Genomic DNA, 18,478 nt, shown 5'->3' with positions numbered 1-18,478 from the left:
GCACGTACACACGTACATGTACGCACTCATACTCACATGCCCATAACACAGATACATGTGCTCACATGCTAATGGATATATATACAGTGTGTACATACATGCACATGCTAACTGGGATGTACAGTGTGTACATGCGCTCACATGCTAGCTGAGATGTACAGTATGTACATTCGCACACATGCTAACTTGGATGTACAGTGTGTACATACATGCACATGCTAACCGGTATGTACAGTATGTACATATGCTCACATGCTAACTGGGATGTACAGTATGTAAATATGCTCACATGTACAGTATGTATTTTGTTTTTGATTAGATTTCACTCAGTGCCAGTCAAAGAGGCTGCGAGAGGGATGGGTGCAGGAGAAAAGGAACATACCCACAGCATACAGAGAGATTCCACTGTCTGCCACTGCTTGGGCCGGTCCATCAATCGCATCGGTCGATCTCCCATCGGTTATCAATATAGTGATCTGATAACATGCACCAACACAACAGTGACACAAAGCTAGCGACAAGTGCCGCTACTGATCACAATTTAAAAGTAACTTCAGTACTTAATAATAGTTTTATGGCATTTAGCAGATGCTCTTATCCAGATTTCACTTTTACACACAATCCCCTTGTACAGTTGGACATTTAACGAGGCAATTCAGGTTAAGCGCACTGGTACAGGGTACAACAGCTGTGTTGCAGTTTGAACCCACAACCTTTGAGTCACAAGCCCAGTTCTCTAACTGCTATACTACACAGCTGTCTCCTAATAGACCGGGAGGGTGCATGGAAGAATATGCAGCCAGACGCACTATATATTCCCATGTAAAAATATGAATTTTCTCATTTTCTAAAAGGGGCTTAGTTGGGTATCCCATTGCCTCTGGAAATCGTCCATTGTGAAGAACTGTGTGATCTGCTTGCACATTACAATGATAAAGCCTGCCAGAGGGTCTGATCCATTGCATTTAAAAATATACTTTCTCTCATATCTTAAATTAAGTTCGAGCCCAAATAATAGGTATATATTTTTCTCCAGGAAGGATAGCATAATGTAGAAGAGCTTATACAGCCATGATATATCGAGAGCATTTCCATTCCGCAGAAGCAATCAGTGAATCTGAAGCTTGCCGTAGCAAAACAATGAATGCATTAATGTGCGCTGGATATCTATTATACTTCATTTTCAATCAGTCTGACATCAGTGAAATTCAATATAAAAACCAATTCCTCCTTTCCACATCTCAGTAACTCATCAGGTGCCTTTCAATGTACAGGTGAAGAGACGGCAAGAATCTAAATTAGTTACAGAAATCAGTCCACTCTGGTCTGACCAGTAGGGGGCAGTATGGTATTTCAAGACAGCTCAGTAGCATTAGAATTACTACGGCTATTACAAGTCAGGCAGGTTGGAGTCAGGACTTTGCCATAACTTTACATGTCCAATAAGGTACAGTTCAACAGTGAGGCATAGCACTGCCCTTAAATAGGACACAGTGCCTCCCTTCTGTAGGGAATGGTACTGCTCGTATGAATTACACAGTTTCTCCTTCCTGTAGGGAACAGTCCTATCTTTCTGTAGGACACAGTGCCTCCCTTCTGTAGGGAATGGGACTGCCCGTCTGAAAGAAGTAGTTTTTCCTTCCTGTAGGGAGACGGCTCTGGCCTCCTGTAGGGAACGGTCCTGTCCTGCTACGGGACGTGGGGTCCAACGTGGCGTACCTTGGGGGCTTCGTCTCGAACGATGGCGGAGCTGAAGACAAACTCCACCAGGAACTCCAGCGCCTCTCCGGTCTTGCTGTTCCCCCCCTCAAAGGGGAGGTCCGACACGGCCCTCAGGACCTCCTCCAGGGTGGTGTAGTCTGTCAGCGCTATTCTCATCCTGAGAGACGGCACAGGGGGATAGAGAGCGGTGTCCAACACAGCGAGAAAAGCGCTAAAGAATTGTGAAATCTTTTCGGATACCTCCCTGGGGCAGCTTGGATCAGTGTGTCATCATTGCAACCTCCATCACTACCTCAAGTATGCGTAGGACCTACAGAATTTCTTTTTGCAGAATTCAAGGACCGAGTTTAATTTCACAAAAATTTACAAACAACTTAATTGCAAATTAATGGTCTAATTATCTGAATTACCTAAAGGTAATTTAGATTTTTCTTAAAACACAAACAGAAAATCAAGCACCTTCAAGCACCTTCAAGTAAATCAACAAATATCATCACTCTGAATTTACCACAATCAATTTACCACACTTGACACCAAACACTATCATAGTTTAGAAGGGCCTGTAGGAACCCTGCTTAACCGCTCAAATCAGCGGCGAAACTCCCTCAAGGCCTGTTTCGGCCAGAGGACACCATCACCTCACTCAAAGCTTAAAGCTGGTCTTGTGACCCTTGACCCCTAGAGACGGAGCCCCTTTCTCGCGATGCGGTCGCACCTGGGCACGTCGCTGTAGACGGTGACCCCAAAGCGGATGCCCTCTTCGCCCATGGCGTTGTTTTGGAAGGCCTTGATGAGGTTGCTGATGAACTCCTTCACCAGCTGGAAGTTGTCCGGGCCCATGCTCCAGGATTCGTCCACCAGGAAGACGATGTCCGCAGCTGTGGAGCTCCGGCATTCTGGGAGAGAGAAAAAAATCCCAGATCACTGTCATGCCACTCAGAAAATCAATTTGGTTAATAGAAGTTTGACGGACGCAGGAGCTGAATGGCAATTTAATGTCCCAATATGTTTAAAAGCAAAAGAAACAGACATCAAAGTCCCGGAACACTATGAAACTTCAAAGGGCTTTGCTGTCACCCTCCATTGTGCTGCGCACTTTGCATATACAAAACATGGCCAGCATAGCAAACACGTCCAAATTCACTTTGCCGTAACAATGAAAAATATATGAAAAGCTGGAACAACCTCTTCAAGGTACAAACCGGACACACAAGCATGCGTGTGTCTTCTTTTGCCGTCTGGGACAGAATATTATCGACTGGATCAAGCTGGCTTTATCGGGAAAAACATTGTCATACTGAGAGAGCCGAGGTCGTCAGATTGATCGAACAAACGCCATTTGAATAACTTTTTATTCCCCCTCAATGCTCAGACAGCTACCTACAGACCGCGTGGCGTGTCATTCCTGGCACAATGGCGGTGAGAAGCAGGTCAAAACGCCACAGCAGGTGGCAGTGTAAGACCGTTAGAGACGAACGGAGGCCGCGGTCTCACCGGACAGTGCCACGGTCCGCCCGCCTCGCCGTTTCGTACGAATCTTTAATGGAACAGAAGCGATGCGATGAGGACAAGGGGCGGGGGGGGGGAGCAGACCATCAATATTCACAGCACAGAATCCGCACAGCCTCGGGGCGCGACGCAGTGATGAGAATCACTTTGAATAACGAGATAAACATCCAAATGCCAGCGTCCACTCCCCCACGTACGCACGCACGCACACGCACACGAGAGTGCTCTTTCAGACACTCGCAAACAGATATGCACATTCACCCGTTCACTTCCTCTCTGACCGTCAGGCATACACGCACACAGTCCCTCTCTTTCTCTCACCATTACACTCACACATACATGTATGCACTCATATGCACACACACAAGCTCTCATATACACACACGCACTGCATACTCTTATACACACATGCACTGTATACTCTTATGCACACACACTCATGTCGTGCACACACACACGCACACTCAAGTGTGCACACACACAGATGCACGAGCGCACACACACACACGCACACACACAGACACATACCCACACGCAAACACACACACACACACACACGCCCTCCCCTGTATATGAGTCTCCCCTACGCTGGCACAGAGCGCTGGTGCAGTAAATGCTGACTGAATGGGGGACGGGGGTGGGAGGAACACCATTGATTACACCAGTGTGCTGAAGTTAAAGGGCAGTTAATGGGCTCTGTGGTGATGAATGGCCGGGAGAGAGGGAGAGACTCCATCCTCTCCTCTCTCCCCCTGGCTGCGGGCCCAGGACGTAGCGGGACTGATATACAGCACACTTCTCTCTCCTCTCCTACCCTCTCCTCTCTTCCCTCTTTCTTTTCTCTCTCTCTCTCTCTCTCTCTCTCTCCTCCCCCCTCTCTCTCTCTCGCCTTCCTCCTTCTCCCTCTTTCTCTCTCTCATTCTCTCTTCCTTCTTCTCTCTCTTTCTCTCTCTTTCCTCCTCCTCTCTCTCCTTTCTGTTGTCTGCGTTCCCCCAGCTCTACGTACTCCTCTCAGTTCCATCCCCTCCTCTTCTCTCTTCGTTCATTTCGCACTGCTTTTCTCTCCTTCTCCTCTCCTCCTCACCTCTCTGCCTCCTGGACGCAGGCCCTGTGTGTGTGTGTGTGTGTGTGTGTGTGTGTGTGTGTGTGTGTGTGTGTGTGTGTGAGTGTGTGTGTGTGTGTGTGTGTGTGAGTGGGGCAGGGACGTGGGAAGGGTTTAAATGGCTTGCCCCGCCTGGCTGTGTGAGCCAGCCTCTCTCGCTCCTCTCTCGCTCCTCTCTCGCACCTCTCTTCCGGAACAGAGGCGGCGGCTTTTCAGCGCGCACCTGAATGTCATCCCGCTCCGCACGTGACCCGACGCGTTTCCAAGGTCACGGGGTTCAGCTGGACTGGGCGGGGCTCAATCAGTGCGCCGTCAGCCTGCCCAAACTGTCCCGCTACGGATCTGTTTGCGTCACTGCGTCAGGCATTAAAACTGAGCGATGTAAACCAGGTTACTGAAATAAAGCAACTGTATAAGAACAGTTGAGACCGCTGTTTAATACCGTATGTGCCTGAGTGTGAGTGAGTGTGTGTGCGCGTGTGCGTGTGTGTGTGTGTGTGTGTGTGTGAGTGAGTGAGTGAGTGAGTGAGAATGAAAGAGAGAGAGAGAGAGAGAGAGAGTGAAAGAGAGATTCTAATGTGTCTACCGTATAATAGTAGATTAGTGTTCTTATTGTCCTAAATAATTTTCAAAATAGTATTCATGCATGAAATCAGCCAAGGGACACACAGGAGAAAGTGAACAAGCTGTGATGATGAGGTTGAAGGGTACAATTTGGTTCTCATAATGAACACTATTTGGCATTGTCTTCACACTTCATCCACTGACGGGACTAATCAGGCGGTATCGCATGTATATAATCACGCGTCAGACAGCGACACTGCAGGACACAAACACAGCCACGATGTCTCACACAGAACAATGTTCTCATAATAATATCTGAGAAGAGATAACGTTTCCCTTCCCGCTCTCAAGATTCTTATTCTCTCTGCTCTCGCTCCTCTGAATCTGACCAGCACAAAACCGCGTTATACTGTGTTAATGAGGCTCCACGGGCTAATTAAACAGGCTTAAAATGGCGAGTGGGAAAAGTCGGCTAACTGAGCAACGTTCTCTAAACCAGCGCTGGAAAATTGAATATCCAGGCTCTTCAACCCGATTTTAGACTTGAGTTGCAAGCGCACTGGTCCACACAGAAAACAGCTGCCTGGTATATAGACTTTGCTCTGGAGTCTGTACATAGCCGTGCCTCAGTTTTGTCCCCGGCTAAGTGCAATTGCTTGTATGCAAAACAAATGACAACAATTATGAATTGCTCTCCTCTTTTCATTAGCATAATCAATGCTATAGGTGGACTAATCAGTCTGGCCAATCAAGCAAGCCGATGTTGAAAGTTCCATGCAATCAGACCATAACTGTAGAGCGTGGCCTCAGACATTGGCAAGATGTGTCACAGAAAGGTCAAGCTGTAGTATGAAGCCTCACTTCAACATGCATTTATACTGTTTGCCACTTCATTTGGCCATCTATCAATTGTGATCATGTAATCAATTAAAGTATGAACAACATATTCATGACATTGAAACATCTACAATCGACCGTACATGCTGCTACCATTAGTCTATGAGCTATACTCATTAAGTCTCGCTAGCATGTTTTTCTGACTAGCTTGCTTAAAAAATATTGTATACGTCAGTGCACAGTTCAAATATTGCCAACTTCATAGCCTTCATTCTCCAGTTACGCGTGTCTGATGCATATTTAACAAGCTGGCTGACATCACCCAAATTATCTCAGCTGTAGGGATTTCAGCTGGACCAAATGATTACATTTGATTATTGCAGATACTGTATTTAAAAGGAAATAGCAAAGATGAGATATTTCACACAAATTTTGTATAATCATTGTATTGCCATAAAATGGATAGGGTCTATTATGCATTTCCAAAAGGTAGTGCAAGAAGGGCACTCCACACAAAGTTCCACTTCATTATTTTACAAAAATTGTGGATGGATAGTGACAAAGCAGGGTTTGTTAATCCTTATTCACAATAGATAAATTGACAAACAACATTATCCTTTGTAACAACCATCTGAAGCAAACAAAAATAAATACTATTCTGCCTGAAGATAAGAACTGTATAGAACATGTATTTTAACATAACAATTAAACCTTTATTTTAGAATGAGCACAATACTCTCACGGGTCAGATTTCTCTGAAAAGTGACATTTCAAGAGTCTGAGAGGCTAAATAGCATTGTTTTAAAAAATCTACCAGCTGGTCAGAGGTTTCAGATGTCTCTAAGAAGCAAAATGTAGGAAAGATAGCAAAATGTGACAAGGTAGCTATTTGTAAACCCATGAATGTGTCACTTCTTAGCACAGCAGGAAAATATATATATATATACATATATATATACGACACCAGCACACATACAACGTATGCGCAAATGTAAATGGCCAACAGATGGCAGCGTGTACTTTACATTATACACAGTATACTTTCAGGTTTAACTGCATAACATTAAAGTTATTTATGGTGCCAAAGTTAATGTACCTCTGCATGACTACTCAAATATTCCGACTCAGCCCAGCTCAGAAACAGCCATTTGTTCTCATCACCACAAAAGAGCAACTCACATCATCAACAAGAAAGCGTATTCTGATGATGTAATCACAATTTTCATCATCATCATCATCCTCATCATCATCATCATCACAAAACTGCAATGCTGCATACTAGTGACTGGTGCAAACACACACATGTTCTAGACACCATCTCAGTTAAATCGGTTCTAGCCGTGCAGTTGTAACACAGACGTCTAATCCACATCTTCTGAACTCTTCATAACTTCTCAAACATCCTTCCCCTTGGCCACTGACTGCTGTGAGGTTACCTCCTCAACCTCACGATAACCATCGCTCCCAAGGTTACAGGGCTCCAGGCCTTTATGAAATTGCTTTGTTTTACTTTCTCAGATTGTGGGGGACAGGAGTGAGATAAAGAAGAGAAAAAAAAACAAAGGCAATAAATAACATGGAACACGAAAAGACAAGACCTTAAAGATCACATTCCTACAGCTTTTAACACCCGGCTGTCAGTCACACGAACGACCAGCTCATAATACGTGTGGAAAATTACAAGTCTTCTTTTTTACAGTAGCTCAGTGTAATCAGTGCAGGATCTCTCCCGCCGCCACCCCCACCCCCACCCACTGTTCAGCCCAGAAGCTCCTTAACACAGGTCACGAGCGGTTGGCCCATAATATTTTGTCCTGTGAATGTTTACAACTGGCCCGTCCCCCCCAGGGGGAGAAATGTTCAGGCGGCATGCAGTGTAAAACCCAGAGGAGAGAAATATGAGGACTCTGCAGTCCTTCTCTCCTGTGAAGCAGGACTCCTTCAAAACTCTTTCCCTTGATGCTCTATCTGTGGAGTACAAATGATACAAAACCAACAGAAACACTCCATCTTAGGAGTTACTCAGGACCCTTAGAAGCACTACCTGTGTTCACTCATTGCTGACTTCCTACAGAGACTCTCTAGTTCTATATTGACTACATAGTTCTGATAACCTGCAGAGACCCCTTTTTTATATTTGCCACATTTAGAGGTGCTTGCGGCCTAATCGAGAGAGTGAAGACCTCTGCGGATCTCCTCTGACACACGCAGTGTCACCAGCCTGCCTGTTTTCACACCGCAGACCACAGGTAAGCTTTCACAGAATGGAGTCGGAGGAAGACCAATCGTATGTGGCTTTGGCATGCAGTCCACGGGTGCCCGATCGACTAGGGGGGGTCGCTAGAGAGCAATGAAACAGAGACCCCTAACCGACTGAATCCTCCTGTGCCATGGGTGACACAATCGCCAATTGAGCATCACCTGCTTGAGCTACCGGCCATAGTCGGGTTTCGTTCCGAGACCGAGGGGCTCATCCAGACGCCCCTGCATGGTGCCTCCACCAAAACGAGCCCCCCAGCAGCCCCCTGCAGAGAGAGACCCTTTAAGCTGCAGTTACTGATAACTGTCAGACTCAACTCGTAGTGTCCACAGAATGCGCATAACCTCCAGAGAGTGTAGTGTTCACACCTTACTGATAACCAGCAGAGACCTATCTGCAGTGTCCACAGAGGACTCATGACCTGCTGAGATACACATCTGTGGCGTCGACAGTACGCATAACCCACACAGGAGCTCTTTCTGTAGAATCCACAAAATATGTACAACCTGCAGACCAACTTGCATGAAGTGCACACAGCACTGATAACCTACAGAGATCTACAATGCAGCGTAAGGCTTATGAATTAAGTGGCAGAATGGATAAGGCTGGAATATAATCACTAGCCTAAAATCTGGTCCCTATTCTCAACACATTTGCTCTTTTTTTTCTTTGCTTGATTACCAGCGAAGCAAGTAATTGGATAAATAATGAATGTTTTTTTTTCCAGGTATGTAAAATGTACTCTTGGTATTCTGCGCCCACAACTAGGACATGCTGATGAAGCAAAGACCGAAGTCATCTGCAGTAAATAGCATGAAAAGGCATTTTTCTGATGAATGTTTCTGAATGGAATAGCATATAACAGAATCTACCTTTTTAATTCATAAACTTTGTAAAAATGATGCCAAATTTTACTAAATTAAACTGTCACTACATTTGCATAAAAATGTAAAAAGAAAGAGGTGCAATTACATGCCAGAGGGCATAAGATTATTCGGTTGGCTTGTTAATCGAGGAAAACGAATTGGGTTGAAAACAATGAGCGGTTTCTGAAGGTAAGAATTCAGCCCCCTGTATTTCAAGCATGGGAGCCACTACTGACAGACACGCCATACCTGCGCTGCTTACCTAGCGCGGAAGGTATGCAGATGTGCACTACCTGAAGCATCCAGGTGTGCCACAGATTTCAAACGCAATCAGGTTTAGTCAGGACAAATCCCTCAGTTCACTTCTCTTCAGTGACTCCAAAAGTTTCCACGCACCGCTAAAATTCTCAACTGCAAATCCCTATGTGTACACAGGAAAGTAAAAGCACTGCAGCTCATGTAAATTTTGCATGGAAAGCAGACGTTGATTTAATTGTGGACTCCCTCAGTTGAGCTTGATCAACGACTGCTATGTAAGTGAATCTCATTTTCAGGTTACTTTCAAGCTGATACATGACTTGACTCCACAGACAGTCTCCATTATTTGTGGACGATCCCTTCAGCTATCCAATAAGAGTCTGGAAGCTCTGACCGTGGAATACTGGAAGACAACCATTTCCAGGTCAGGAAAAAGATAAAAGGGGAACCCGCACATGTCATACTTCTACAATCCCGATGCCTTGAACTCTCAACATGTTTCTTGTTATTCCTTGACATCTGAAGAATTATTAAGAGGGCTAAAAACTTTGGATGTTTTCTGGAGGCTTTACACACACACAGCGAACCTCTGAAAGCACTTAGCAGGGAAATACCAGCATACTGTTCCTGCAGCCCTGTGAAGCCCACGTGCGATGGAAATGCGATTTCTCACAGATTCCTGCGCGCCGTTTCGCCAGACAGCAGGAGGCTAAATCTAAGACGCCGTGTGGGGAAACAAACAACGGCACAAAGGCTGCAGTTCACTTTGGTGCAAAAACAACACGGATTAATGAGGGTGTTCTGAGATGCATGGATCTCTTAATTGGCAGGCGTCCAGCTGATGTGGCAGAGGGACAGCTCTGGGTCCAGCAGTGCTCGTGTTTACGCCATTTTAAGTGGATTTATTTCCACACAGCCTAAAATTGTCACAAGTAAAATTAAAAGTGGTGATTAAATACACACTAATGATCTGATAGAAGGATCATAGGGTATCTTTATTCAGATAGTATTTGAATTGTTTTGCCCATAAATGTTTGTACTGTGTCTTACACTTTCCACTTCACTTTCTCCCTGTTTATGTGAAACAGTTCTACACTGTGCTGCGATGATGGAGTTTAGCAGACCAGCAAACGTAACTGCTACCAGCAGGAGCATAGCTTAGCCCACCAGGATTGGTCAATCTCAGAGAAGTCCATTTGTCTGATATCCCCTCCTTGTATTCAGGAGGCAAAGCATACCTTGTACAATGGCACAACAACAGCATTCCAGCTAGGACTCAAACCCACAACCATTGAGTTACAAGTCCATTTAAATTTTTACATTTCAGGCCTTTGGCTGATGCTCTTATCCATAGCAACTTACAATTAGTGAAATTGAATAAAAGGCCTATATTCATAAATCAACAGCATCTCAAGTAGCCCAGTTTCCTAATCATTACACTACACTGACCTTCCTGTCCATAATTATTTTTTTGTTTTTTTTTCTGTCACCAAATAAGAATTTTACGAAAATGAATTACTCATTATTTGAGTTCTAAACTTCAAGCGACGAAAGGCGAATATTTGGATAAACATTAAACATCCTCAGTACACAAACAGTAGCCAGCATCGTTTCACACACCCTTTTATCCAATAACCTTGGCTGTTCTTCGCCAGATGACGAATTAGCGAGTGAGCGGGACGGGGGGAAGAGCGCGTACCTTCGGCCTGTGCTGTGACCGCGCTGCCAGACAGAGACAGAGACAGGACGAAGACCCACACGCGGGAGAAATCCATACTCTCCCGCTCCCGCTCTTATCTTCTCTTCCAGGTCCTTTCCTCTCCAGCACTCTTATCTTCTCTCGGAGTTCCTCTCTGATTTGTGTGCCCAGAATCTATTTTTCCCCCCCCCCGGTTATCTGAAAGAGAAATGAAAGATATCACAATGCTACCGTATATGCATATTAAGCATTTCATCAGCATACACCGTATGATGAAAAGTACCAGGACATTCCCTTGGTCTGGGGATGTTTTTAATGGTTTGGGCTAGGCCCCTTAGTCCCAGTGAAGGCAAATCTTAATGCGACAACATACAATCACATTCTAGACGATTCTGTGCTTCTCCAACAGTTTGGGGAAGGCCCTTGCCTGTTTCAGCATGGCAATGTCCCCAACACACATATAGTCCATATAGAAATGGTTTTGTCAAGAATGATGGGGAAGATCTTGACTGGCCTGCAAAGAGCCCTGACTTCAAACCCATCCAACACCTTTGGGATCAGTTGGAAAGCCAATGCGAGCCAGGCCTAATCACCCAATCAGTGCCCAACCTCACTAATGCTCTTCTGGCTGAATGGAAGCAAATCCCTGCAGCAATGCTCCAACATCTAGTATAAAGCCTTCCCAGAAGAGTGGAGGTTGTTATAGCAACAAAGGGTGGACTAGCTCCATATTAATGCCAATCATTTTTTAGTTTGATCTTGGATGTCAGGTTTCCAGATACTTTTGGCCATGTAGTCTTGGCCATCTTTTTTTTCGGCACTATATATTTTATTATAAATTAAATCCACTGCTGAAATATGTGTTGTATTTGTTTTGTTTTTTGCCTGGTTTTAATATTTATAATCATGATGATTATCATTATTCACAGTTACTCCCTATCTGCTTTTGGGCCTGACAATGGGAAGAAGTGGAACGGATCCCCATCTTGCCCACAGACCAGGAAAACCACCCTGCTGTCCCGCTGCGTGGTGCTCAGCTTGGACACAGCTGGAGCAGTGCGATGGATTTGTGTAAGACTGAGGCCTGATATCGGGGTCCACATGCTTTCACCCCACTGAAAATACGGATGAGCTGCATGGGGCTCCTTTAATATCCACTTACATCTTACATATCACTAACACAAGACTTAAACAATACCATAAGGGGAATACAGCACAGAGTAACAAATAAGGAAGCACAACGGGAATTCTCCGAAAAGTCGTAAATTGACATAGTATTCCTGGACTCCTGCCCAGGTAAACATGCATCGAAACTGAATCGTGAGCGTGCCTGAATTCTGGGAAATGAGATCCTATTTGATCTTATCATCCCAAATGCTATATTTCAATATGGCAGAGTTCGTATTGGCAGGAGCAGCAGAATGATGCCGCATTTAATTCGGGGATTATTACACGCGGTAGTGTTCAAATACAAGCCCAGGCCTGGGCGCTAACCGTGTCCTGAAAGCAGTGCGTTCGTGCCAACCGTTGCTAGAGAGAGACACAGTAACCCTGAGCAGGCTGCTCAGAGAGGATCTCCTGGTAACTGATACCTTGAGATGGAGCAGCAGTCAGAAGAAAGCCTTTGAGGACAGAGTGCGGTCAGACGAGGAAAGATTACAGTCATGAAATCCAAGAAGGGTTAAGAATGCAGACAGCTAAGCAGGCCGTGGCTTTTTAACTGGGGTCAGACTGCATATACCGTGCAACACCACAGACAGCTGTTCTCTTCCGGTGTAAATGAGAACCATCTATAGACATTCAACACCCGCATCAGTGTGCGGTCCCAATCCGTGCCAACGGACCCAATCAGCGCCAAGGTGACTGACTACACAACGACAACGACAACGTAATGTGCGAAGTAGCTCTCTTAAATACGCAAAAATGGAAAAATGTAAGTCGTTAGGCATGTGAATTCCATTCATTTGATTTGCAGTATTTATATGCAAAGCCAGCTCGTCTACCACAAACGGTCAGTGGTTAAATGCCACTTGAGTTTTTCCCCAACTTAAGAACAACAGCAATGTCCTACCTGTGGAACACCAGCAGGGCGTCTACAGCCCCGCTGCGTCCTGGAGTCCCGCAAATTGACCACTTTTCCAGGCCGCCGCCATCGTTCCTGCAGTTAATTTCCCCTGAATGGAGAGAACGGTCGCTGTACCTGGATCCCACAGAGCAGCCTGTGCCGTCTCAGCTCCACGCTCGCCAACTGCTGCTGGCTCCTGCAGCCACGCTCCCTCTCTTTCTTTCTCAAAAGCAGACAAGCTGCCTCATGTTCCGCTGTATAAACTGTGGCATGTGCTACAGTCCTCAAACTCACCTCTGCACTCTCACTTTTTCTTTCCCTCGTCTTTCTTTCCTTCCTTCATTCCTCTGCCTTTTGAGTTACACGCATAGTCCTCCTCCGTGCTGCTAATTTCCTATGCGATTATTGAGGCTGAACATTTTTTTTATCACTTTGCACTGGTTGATGCCTCCATAGACTCTTTGGGGGGATCTGACAATAAATATTCATTTTCGGTATTCCATAGAGTCCTTTAAATGACCTTTAAATTATTTTAAATGGGACTCGGGCACTGAGTTCACGATGGTAACAGTTCATAACAGCAGCCTCGCTGTGACCTCTTCGTTCTGCCCAATGTACCAGAGCCTTCTTCCCCATCGAGACCATTAAAGCTTCAGGTCTGGTGGGGGACAGAGAATTGCTTTTTGGTAGGCCTGTTATCACTAAGTCATAGCTGTTTGTTTGATGTACACAAGCAGACATCACCATGACACACAATTGCACTCAAAACCAAAGAAAAACAGTTTTTTTTGGAAGGTAGGGGCCAGAGGTGAGGTAATGCTAACATTCCTGACAGTACAGTGGAGCAGCGTAAAGACAAGGTCAAATTGTCCGTGAATGTCAAGGGCATTCCGCTGCTTCCTAAACTCCTCCCATTTGGGGGGAAAAGCTGTGGAATTCTGGGGCAGTGATAAAAGATTTGACCTGAGGCTCCAACGTTTACTCTGTCGCCCCAACTTACAGCTCAGCACCTACTCCCCCCGACCCCCCCCACCCCCGCCTCCCTGTCTCTTCTTTCCCAATTTACAGCTCACAATGTACCCCCCCCCCCCCCCCCCGTCTCTCCTTATCCTCTCCGATTTCCTTTTACAGGAGTTATTAGTCTGACACAGTTACAGAGAATAAACAACACACACTTTAATAGTAACAACACTAGTGGTTACAGTCAACAATAGTGCAGCAAAACTTACATTTTCACTGCCTGCATATTTTATGAAAAGTGACAATGATATTTAATTTGACAAGAAAGCCTGCCAAATAATAAGGATATTAAAAACGGCCAGATGGGGCTGGCATTTGGTTAAGACCCAGCTCTGATTTTTTTTTATCTCTGCTGGGGAAGAGATGCTACGCTGTGCTGTAATGTATGTTTAAGCTGTCATTGAACTTTTATTTTCAATTTCATTTTACTGTCTGGCTGCTTCAAAAAAAAGAACATTTACAGTGCTTTATTATTTAGTCGCAATAATGCAGGAGCAATGCTGTCCTGAAGCCAATTACAGTTAAAATTATTAGTGCGTAGCTGGGTTCTGGACCAACTGACAGATTGAAGTGATGGGAGTCCTTGAATAAGGAAGGGTTTGTAAGGAAAGCAAAATCTGGTTCATTTTCCGAGGGTGTATTCAGAGAGCATTCCTTTCTGAGTGTTGATGAGCAATACTTTTGGCCCTACAGGTGGTGATTATCAAATTTTTTTTTCAGACTTGAAGCTTGTCAAATAACTACAAATTTAAACCTGTAAGGTTTCTAATTGGAGAATTGTACTATATCATGTAAGTAATGTTTAAATTTTGCAGGGGGAAAAATCAGAAAGGTTTCATATAGCACAGGCTACCTTCGGACATGGCCAACAATTTTAACCATAAAACCGTGCCTTCATTTTGTTATACCTTTTAAACTCATTACACCTTTAGTAGAATAAAATTGGGTTTAAGTCTTTGACTTTCCCTCAGTGCCAGGTCAACAAGGAGGTTTCATTTTGTTTTTGTTACAATATTTCGTAAAATGATGAGTATCCCACCATTTTCAGGAAAAAAAAAGCATTTTTCATTTTCATTAAAAGCCAAGGCCAATTAATTGACAATTATATCTCAAACACAGGTTCCCGTGTCTCTCTTTATCCATGATTGACAGGAGACAACAGCATAAAAGCGGGATTTAATTTCAGTGTCAGCTCGAGTAAGATGTAGTCGCGCCTATTTTTCCAACCCTGTAGCCACTGAATTAATTTAGGCAGACATTGAACAGGGGCGGAGTCAAACAGCAGGCCTGGTTCCCCACAAACCTAAGTGAGTAAGTGACTTTCACTTTCCCTCCCACTTTTACCACCTCTCTCCCCTTCTTCCAGGTGCACAACGGCAGGAATTAGGGCTAAGTGCTGTCTGTTCAGTCACGCCTTAGCTCTCAGTCAGTGAAAAACTATAAATCTGACCCCTGCCACCACTTTTCCGAATAGAGTTCCTTGGTTCAGGCTCAACGGAAACGCAGCTTGCGCTGATAAATCATTTCATCTTAGGTTAAAAAAAAAAAGATATTCTTTCTTCCACTTTCTCTTCCCCCTGAGTTGCATATCAATCCTTCACTGAATTTGCAAAGATGGTGCAGAGTCCGACCAGGCCAGGGTTTCCCCTAAGCTAACTGAACAAGCCAACCGACATCGCAACAGAGAAACGGCCAGCACTGAGGAGCAGGCCAATCAAACCAACAGTACCCGCATGCATGACTGATGGCCATAAACCCATTTAAAGTTAACATGCGTTGGAGTTGCCCTGTCAGCCGCTGAGACTGAAATGTGCTCACCGCACTGATTTTTAAACTAGCTGAGCGCCTCTAAGCTAGTGGGCAGTTTTGGAACCGGGCCAGCTGAGTGTAAATATGTGCCACTCCTTTTGTTAGAATTACTGGAGCGATTTACACCGATTTGTTTAAATTAGGGCAATGCTGATGCTTCTGCTCCAGAAAAGCCTATTGTCAGCATTACTCCCTCTCAGTCGCAAGTGCGCAGCTAAGTATTTCCTCTAAAACACAAGCTCTCTTTTATACACAGTATCCACAAAAAAGAAAATACAACCTGTTAGCAAACTGCGTTGTCTTTTATGCTTCACAAGCAAAGAAACAAATGTGATGACAGTCTGAGGAGTCAGCTCGCCGTACTGTAAACAGTTATGCGGAAGTGTGTAACGTCAGCTTCAGCACAGTGGCCATTAATGCTTTGATTAACTGTCCTTCTCACAAATGGTTTCTTCAAGGGTTTTACCGGCATTAACCTGCGAGGAGGAAAAGCAGCTGTTTGGACTAGATTTATAGAGTGAGAGGGCAAAGTGACAGGAACAACGATTCCCAGAGGCCCCACTACACCACATGACCTACAGGCCCTACTGTACATCCTACAGTACATACTTCTACTTTACAGCGTTTCCTTGGAGGCACTTTGGAAAGGATAATTTCTGATGATGGGAAGGCAGAAGCTTCGGTCACACTGACCCTCTCACATGGAGTCAGTCCCACTGTAAATTTGGTCCACCCAAATTTATTACAGCCTCCAGGAGAATTTGTGATATTGGGTAATGACACTTTTCATTAAAAACTCATTATAAACTTAAAATTATTTTTTTTATTATCTATTTGCTTTATGTGCTTTTTTTACCAAAAGAATGCTCATACCTCATTGACTATAATTAATCTGTTGATAAGCATTTACCAAAGCGCAAAAATATCTTTTCATTATTCAAGAACATGCAGCAATATTATTTTACATTATGTCAGTGAACTGGCACGGGTGCGTAGAACAGTGCTATGTATGAAATATGCCCTTTTGGAACCACTGTGTAGTATAGCGTCAGCAAGTTTTTAAATTTTTTTTTTACAAGATGCACTACACTTGACTTTCTCTGTAGACCATATGAGCACTTCCTTCTGTAAATAATACCTGTAATAAGTTCTGTGCCGCTATACTTGTATTAATTTATTTTAAAGAGGCGTATTATTGTAATTGTGGCATTTACCCCTCTAAATTAAGCCTGAAGTCATTCACAAATCTTTGGAGCTTCCATACACAGCAGTGCGAGGCTTTCAGTGACACGAGCGTGAAAGAACAGCCACGCTACCAGCGGAGATTTTTACTGCTTTTTCAGCGCATATCTTCACAGCTCTGAGCAACAGCACGCAGAAATGGAGCAGTTCCAGGAACTGTTCCCCAGTTATCTTAACGCAATACATGAAGAGTCAGTCAACCCAGTTCTCTGTGCTCAGTCTGTGAGACCACTCAACCCAGTTCTCTGTGCTTAGTCTGTGAGACCACTCAACCCAGTTCTCTGTGCTCAGTCTGTGAGACCACTCAACCCAGTTCCCTGTGCTCAGTCTGAGACCACTCAACCCAGTTCTCTGTGCTCAGCCTGAGACTACCCAGTTCTCTGTGCTCAGTCTGTGAGACCACACAACCCAGTTCTCTGTGTCAGTCCATGAGACTGCGCTGTAGCACAGTGCCTGTGCACTGGTCGGTGCTCACAGGCAGCCCAGCGAAGCTGGGAGAGCAGAGCCCTGTTCTGAGGTGACGCAGCTGCACACCAGCCGTCCCACACTCACCTCAACGCCAGCACGGTGCTCAGCCTGTCCTCCCAGTCCAGGTGCAGGTATCCATTCAGGTGCTCCAGGCGCACGCAGTTCACAGGTGAACGAAACAAGCGCGGTATTCCTTCAGAAGCAGGGTCCCTCCAGTACGCACCGGCCAATCCCACCCGTCAGCAGGCGCCGGGGTCCGAGACAAAGTGGTGTGGGAATCTGTGTGAGATTTAGGAGTACGGTGGGCAAGTGTGTGTGTGTGTGCGTGTGTGCGTGTGCGTTGTGTGTGTGGGTGTGTGTGCGAGCGTGAGCGAGAGAGCCTCTCTCCTTTCCAGGGGCCATAAAAAGTTTGGAGGGTGGAGTTGCCGGTGTCCTGCACTCCAGGCAAGAGGGCCGTTATTTATTTTGTTTGCTGCCTGGCCCTGTTGGGGTACGTCTGCAGCCTTTTCTCAGTCAGCGCTCGGTCCCTTTCCCTTTCTCTCCCGCTCGTCTTTTTCGGGGGCTGGAATGCTGGTCTGGCGCACAGGAAAATGCCTGCAGAACTTGCAGAAGCGTGGTCATGTTCTCTGGAAGCCATATATCCTCCTTTGGCACCCAGAGGGGGGGCGGGGCGGGGTAGCTTCAAGGGGAAATCTGTATTTGAAGCTCCGGAGAACTGGCGAAAATGAATCGCGAGAGGAGAGGGCCAGAAATCACAGCTGCCACAAACGGCAAACGAATCGGGGTGGGGGAAAAAAAAAAAAAAAACGTTTGCTGTTTGTGTCAGCGTGGACCAAAAAACCAAAACGAACACAGGCACTGTCCCCCGATGGAGGAGGCCTGGATGAAAGCGCCGTTTTAAATAACCAGAGTGCTCTCAAGCATTATGTAGTGCACACCCAATGCATAATACATTAGGTCTAAAGGATGAAACAAAATGAAACCCTGTTGTACCAGATGCACAGCAGCATGCATGATTTTCCCCTTATCTCCTGTGAGCTCAACTCCCAGCCGACTC

General features: G+C 45.2%; 1 protein-coding gene across 5 annotated transcripts in view; it reads right to left on the bottom strand.

Annotated features, from left to right (window-relative positions):
* col7a1l (collagen type VII alpha 1-like) overlaps window positions 1–18,053 on the bottom strand; it is a 58,759-nt gene extending 40,706 nt beyond the window's left edge. For 2 of the 5 annotated variants that reach the window (XM_064342643.1, XM_064342647.1), the window contains exons 1-5: window positions 17,506–18,051; window positions 10,818–11,015; window positions 2,438–2,618; window positions 1,720–1,879; window positions 383–476 (exon numbers count right to left, since the gene is read on the bottom strand). In XM_064342643.1, coding sequence (XP_064198713.1) covers window positions 383–476; window positions 1,720–1,879; window positions 2,438–2,618; window positions 10,818–10,893 — 511 coding nt within the window. In that variant the 5' untranslated portion in view covers window positions 10,894–11,015; window positions 17,506–18,051. Of the gene's footprint in view, window positions 1–382; window positions 477–1,719; window positions 1,880–2,437; window positions 2,619–10,817; window positions 11,016–12,888; window positions 13,091–17,505 lie in introns of those variants that run through there. The other 3 variants (XR_010331157.1, XM_064342646.1, XM_064342645.1) reach the window with 3 other exon arrangements.
* Between the last annotated feature and the right edge of the window lie 425 nt (window positions 18,054–18,478).

Source organism: Anguilla rostrata, chromosome 7, assembly GCF_018555375.3.
Source record: "Anguilla rostrata isolate EN2019 chromosome 7, ASM1855537v3, whole genome shotgun sequence".
In the NCBI taxonomy this organism is placed as follows: domain Eukaryota; kingdom Metazoa; phylum Chordata; class Actinopteri; order Anguilliformes; family Anguillidae; genus Anguilla; species Anguilla rostrata.
This window is presented reverse-complemented; position numbering and strand designations above follow the sequence as displayed.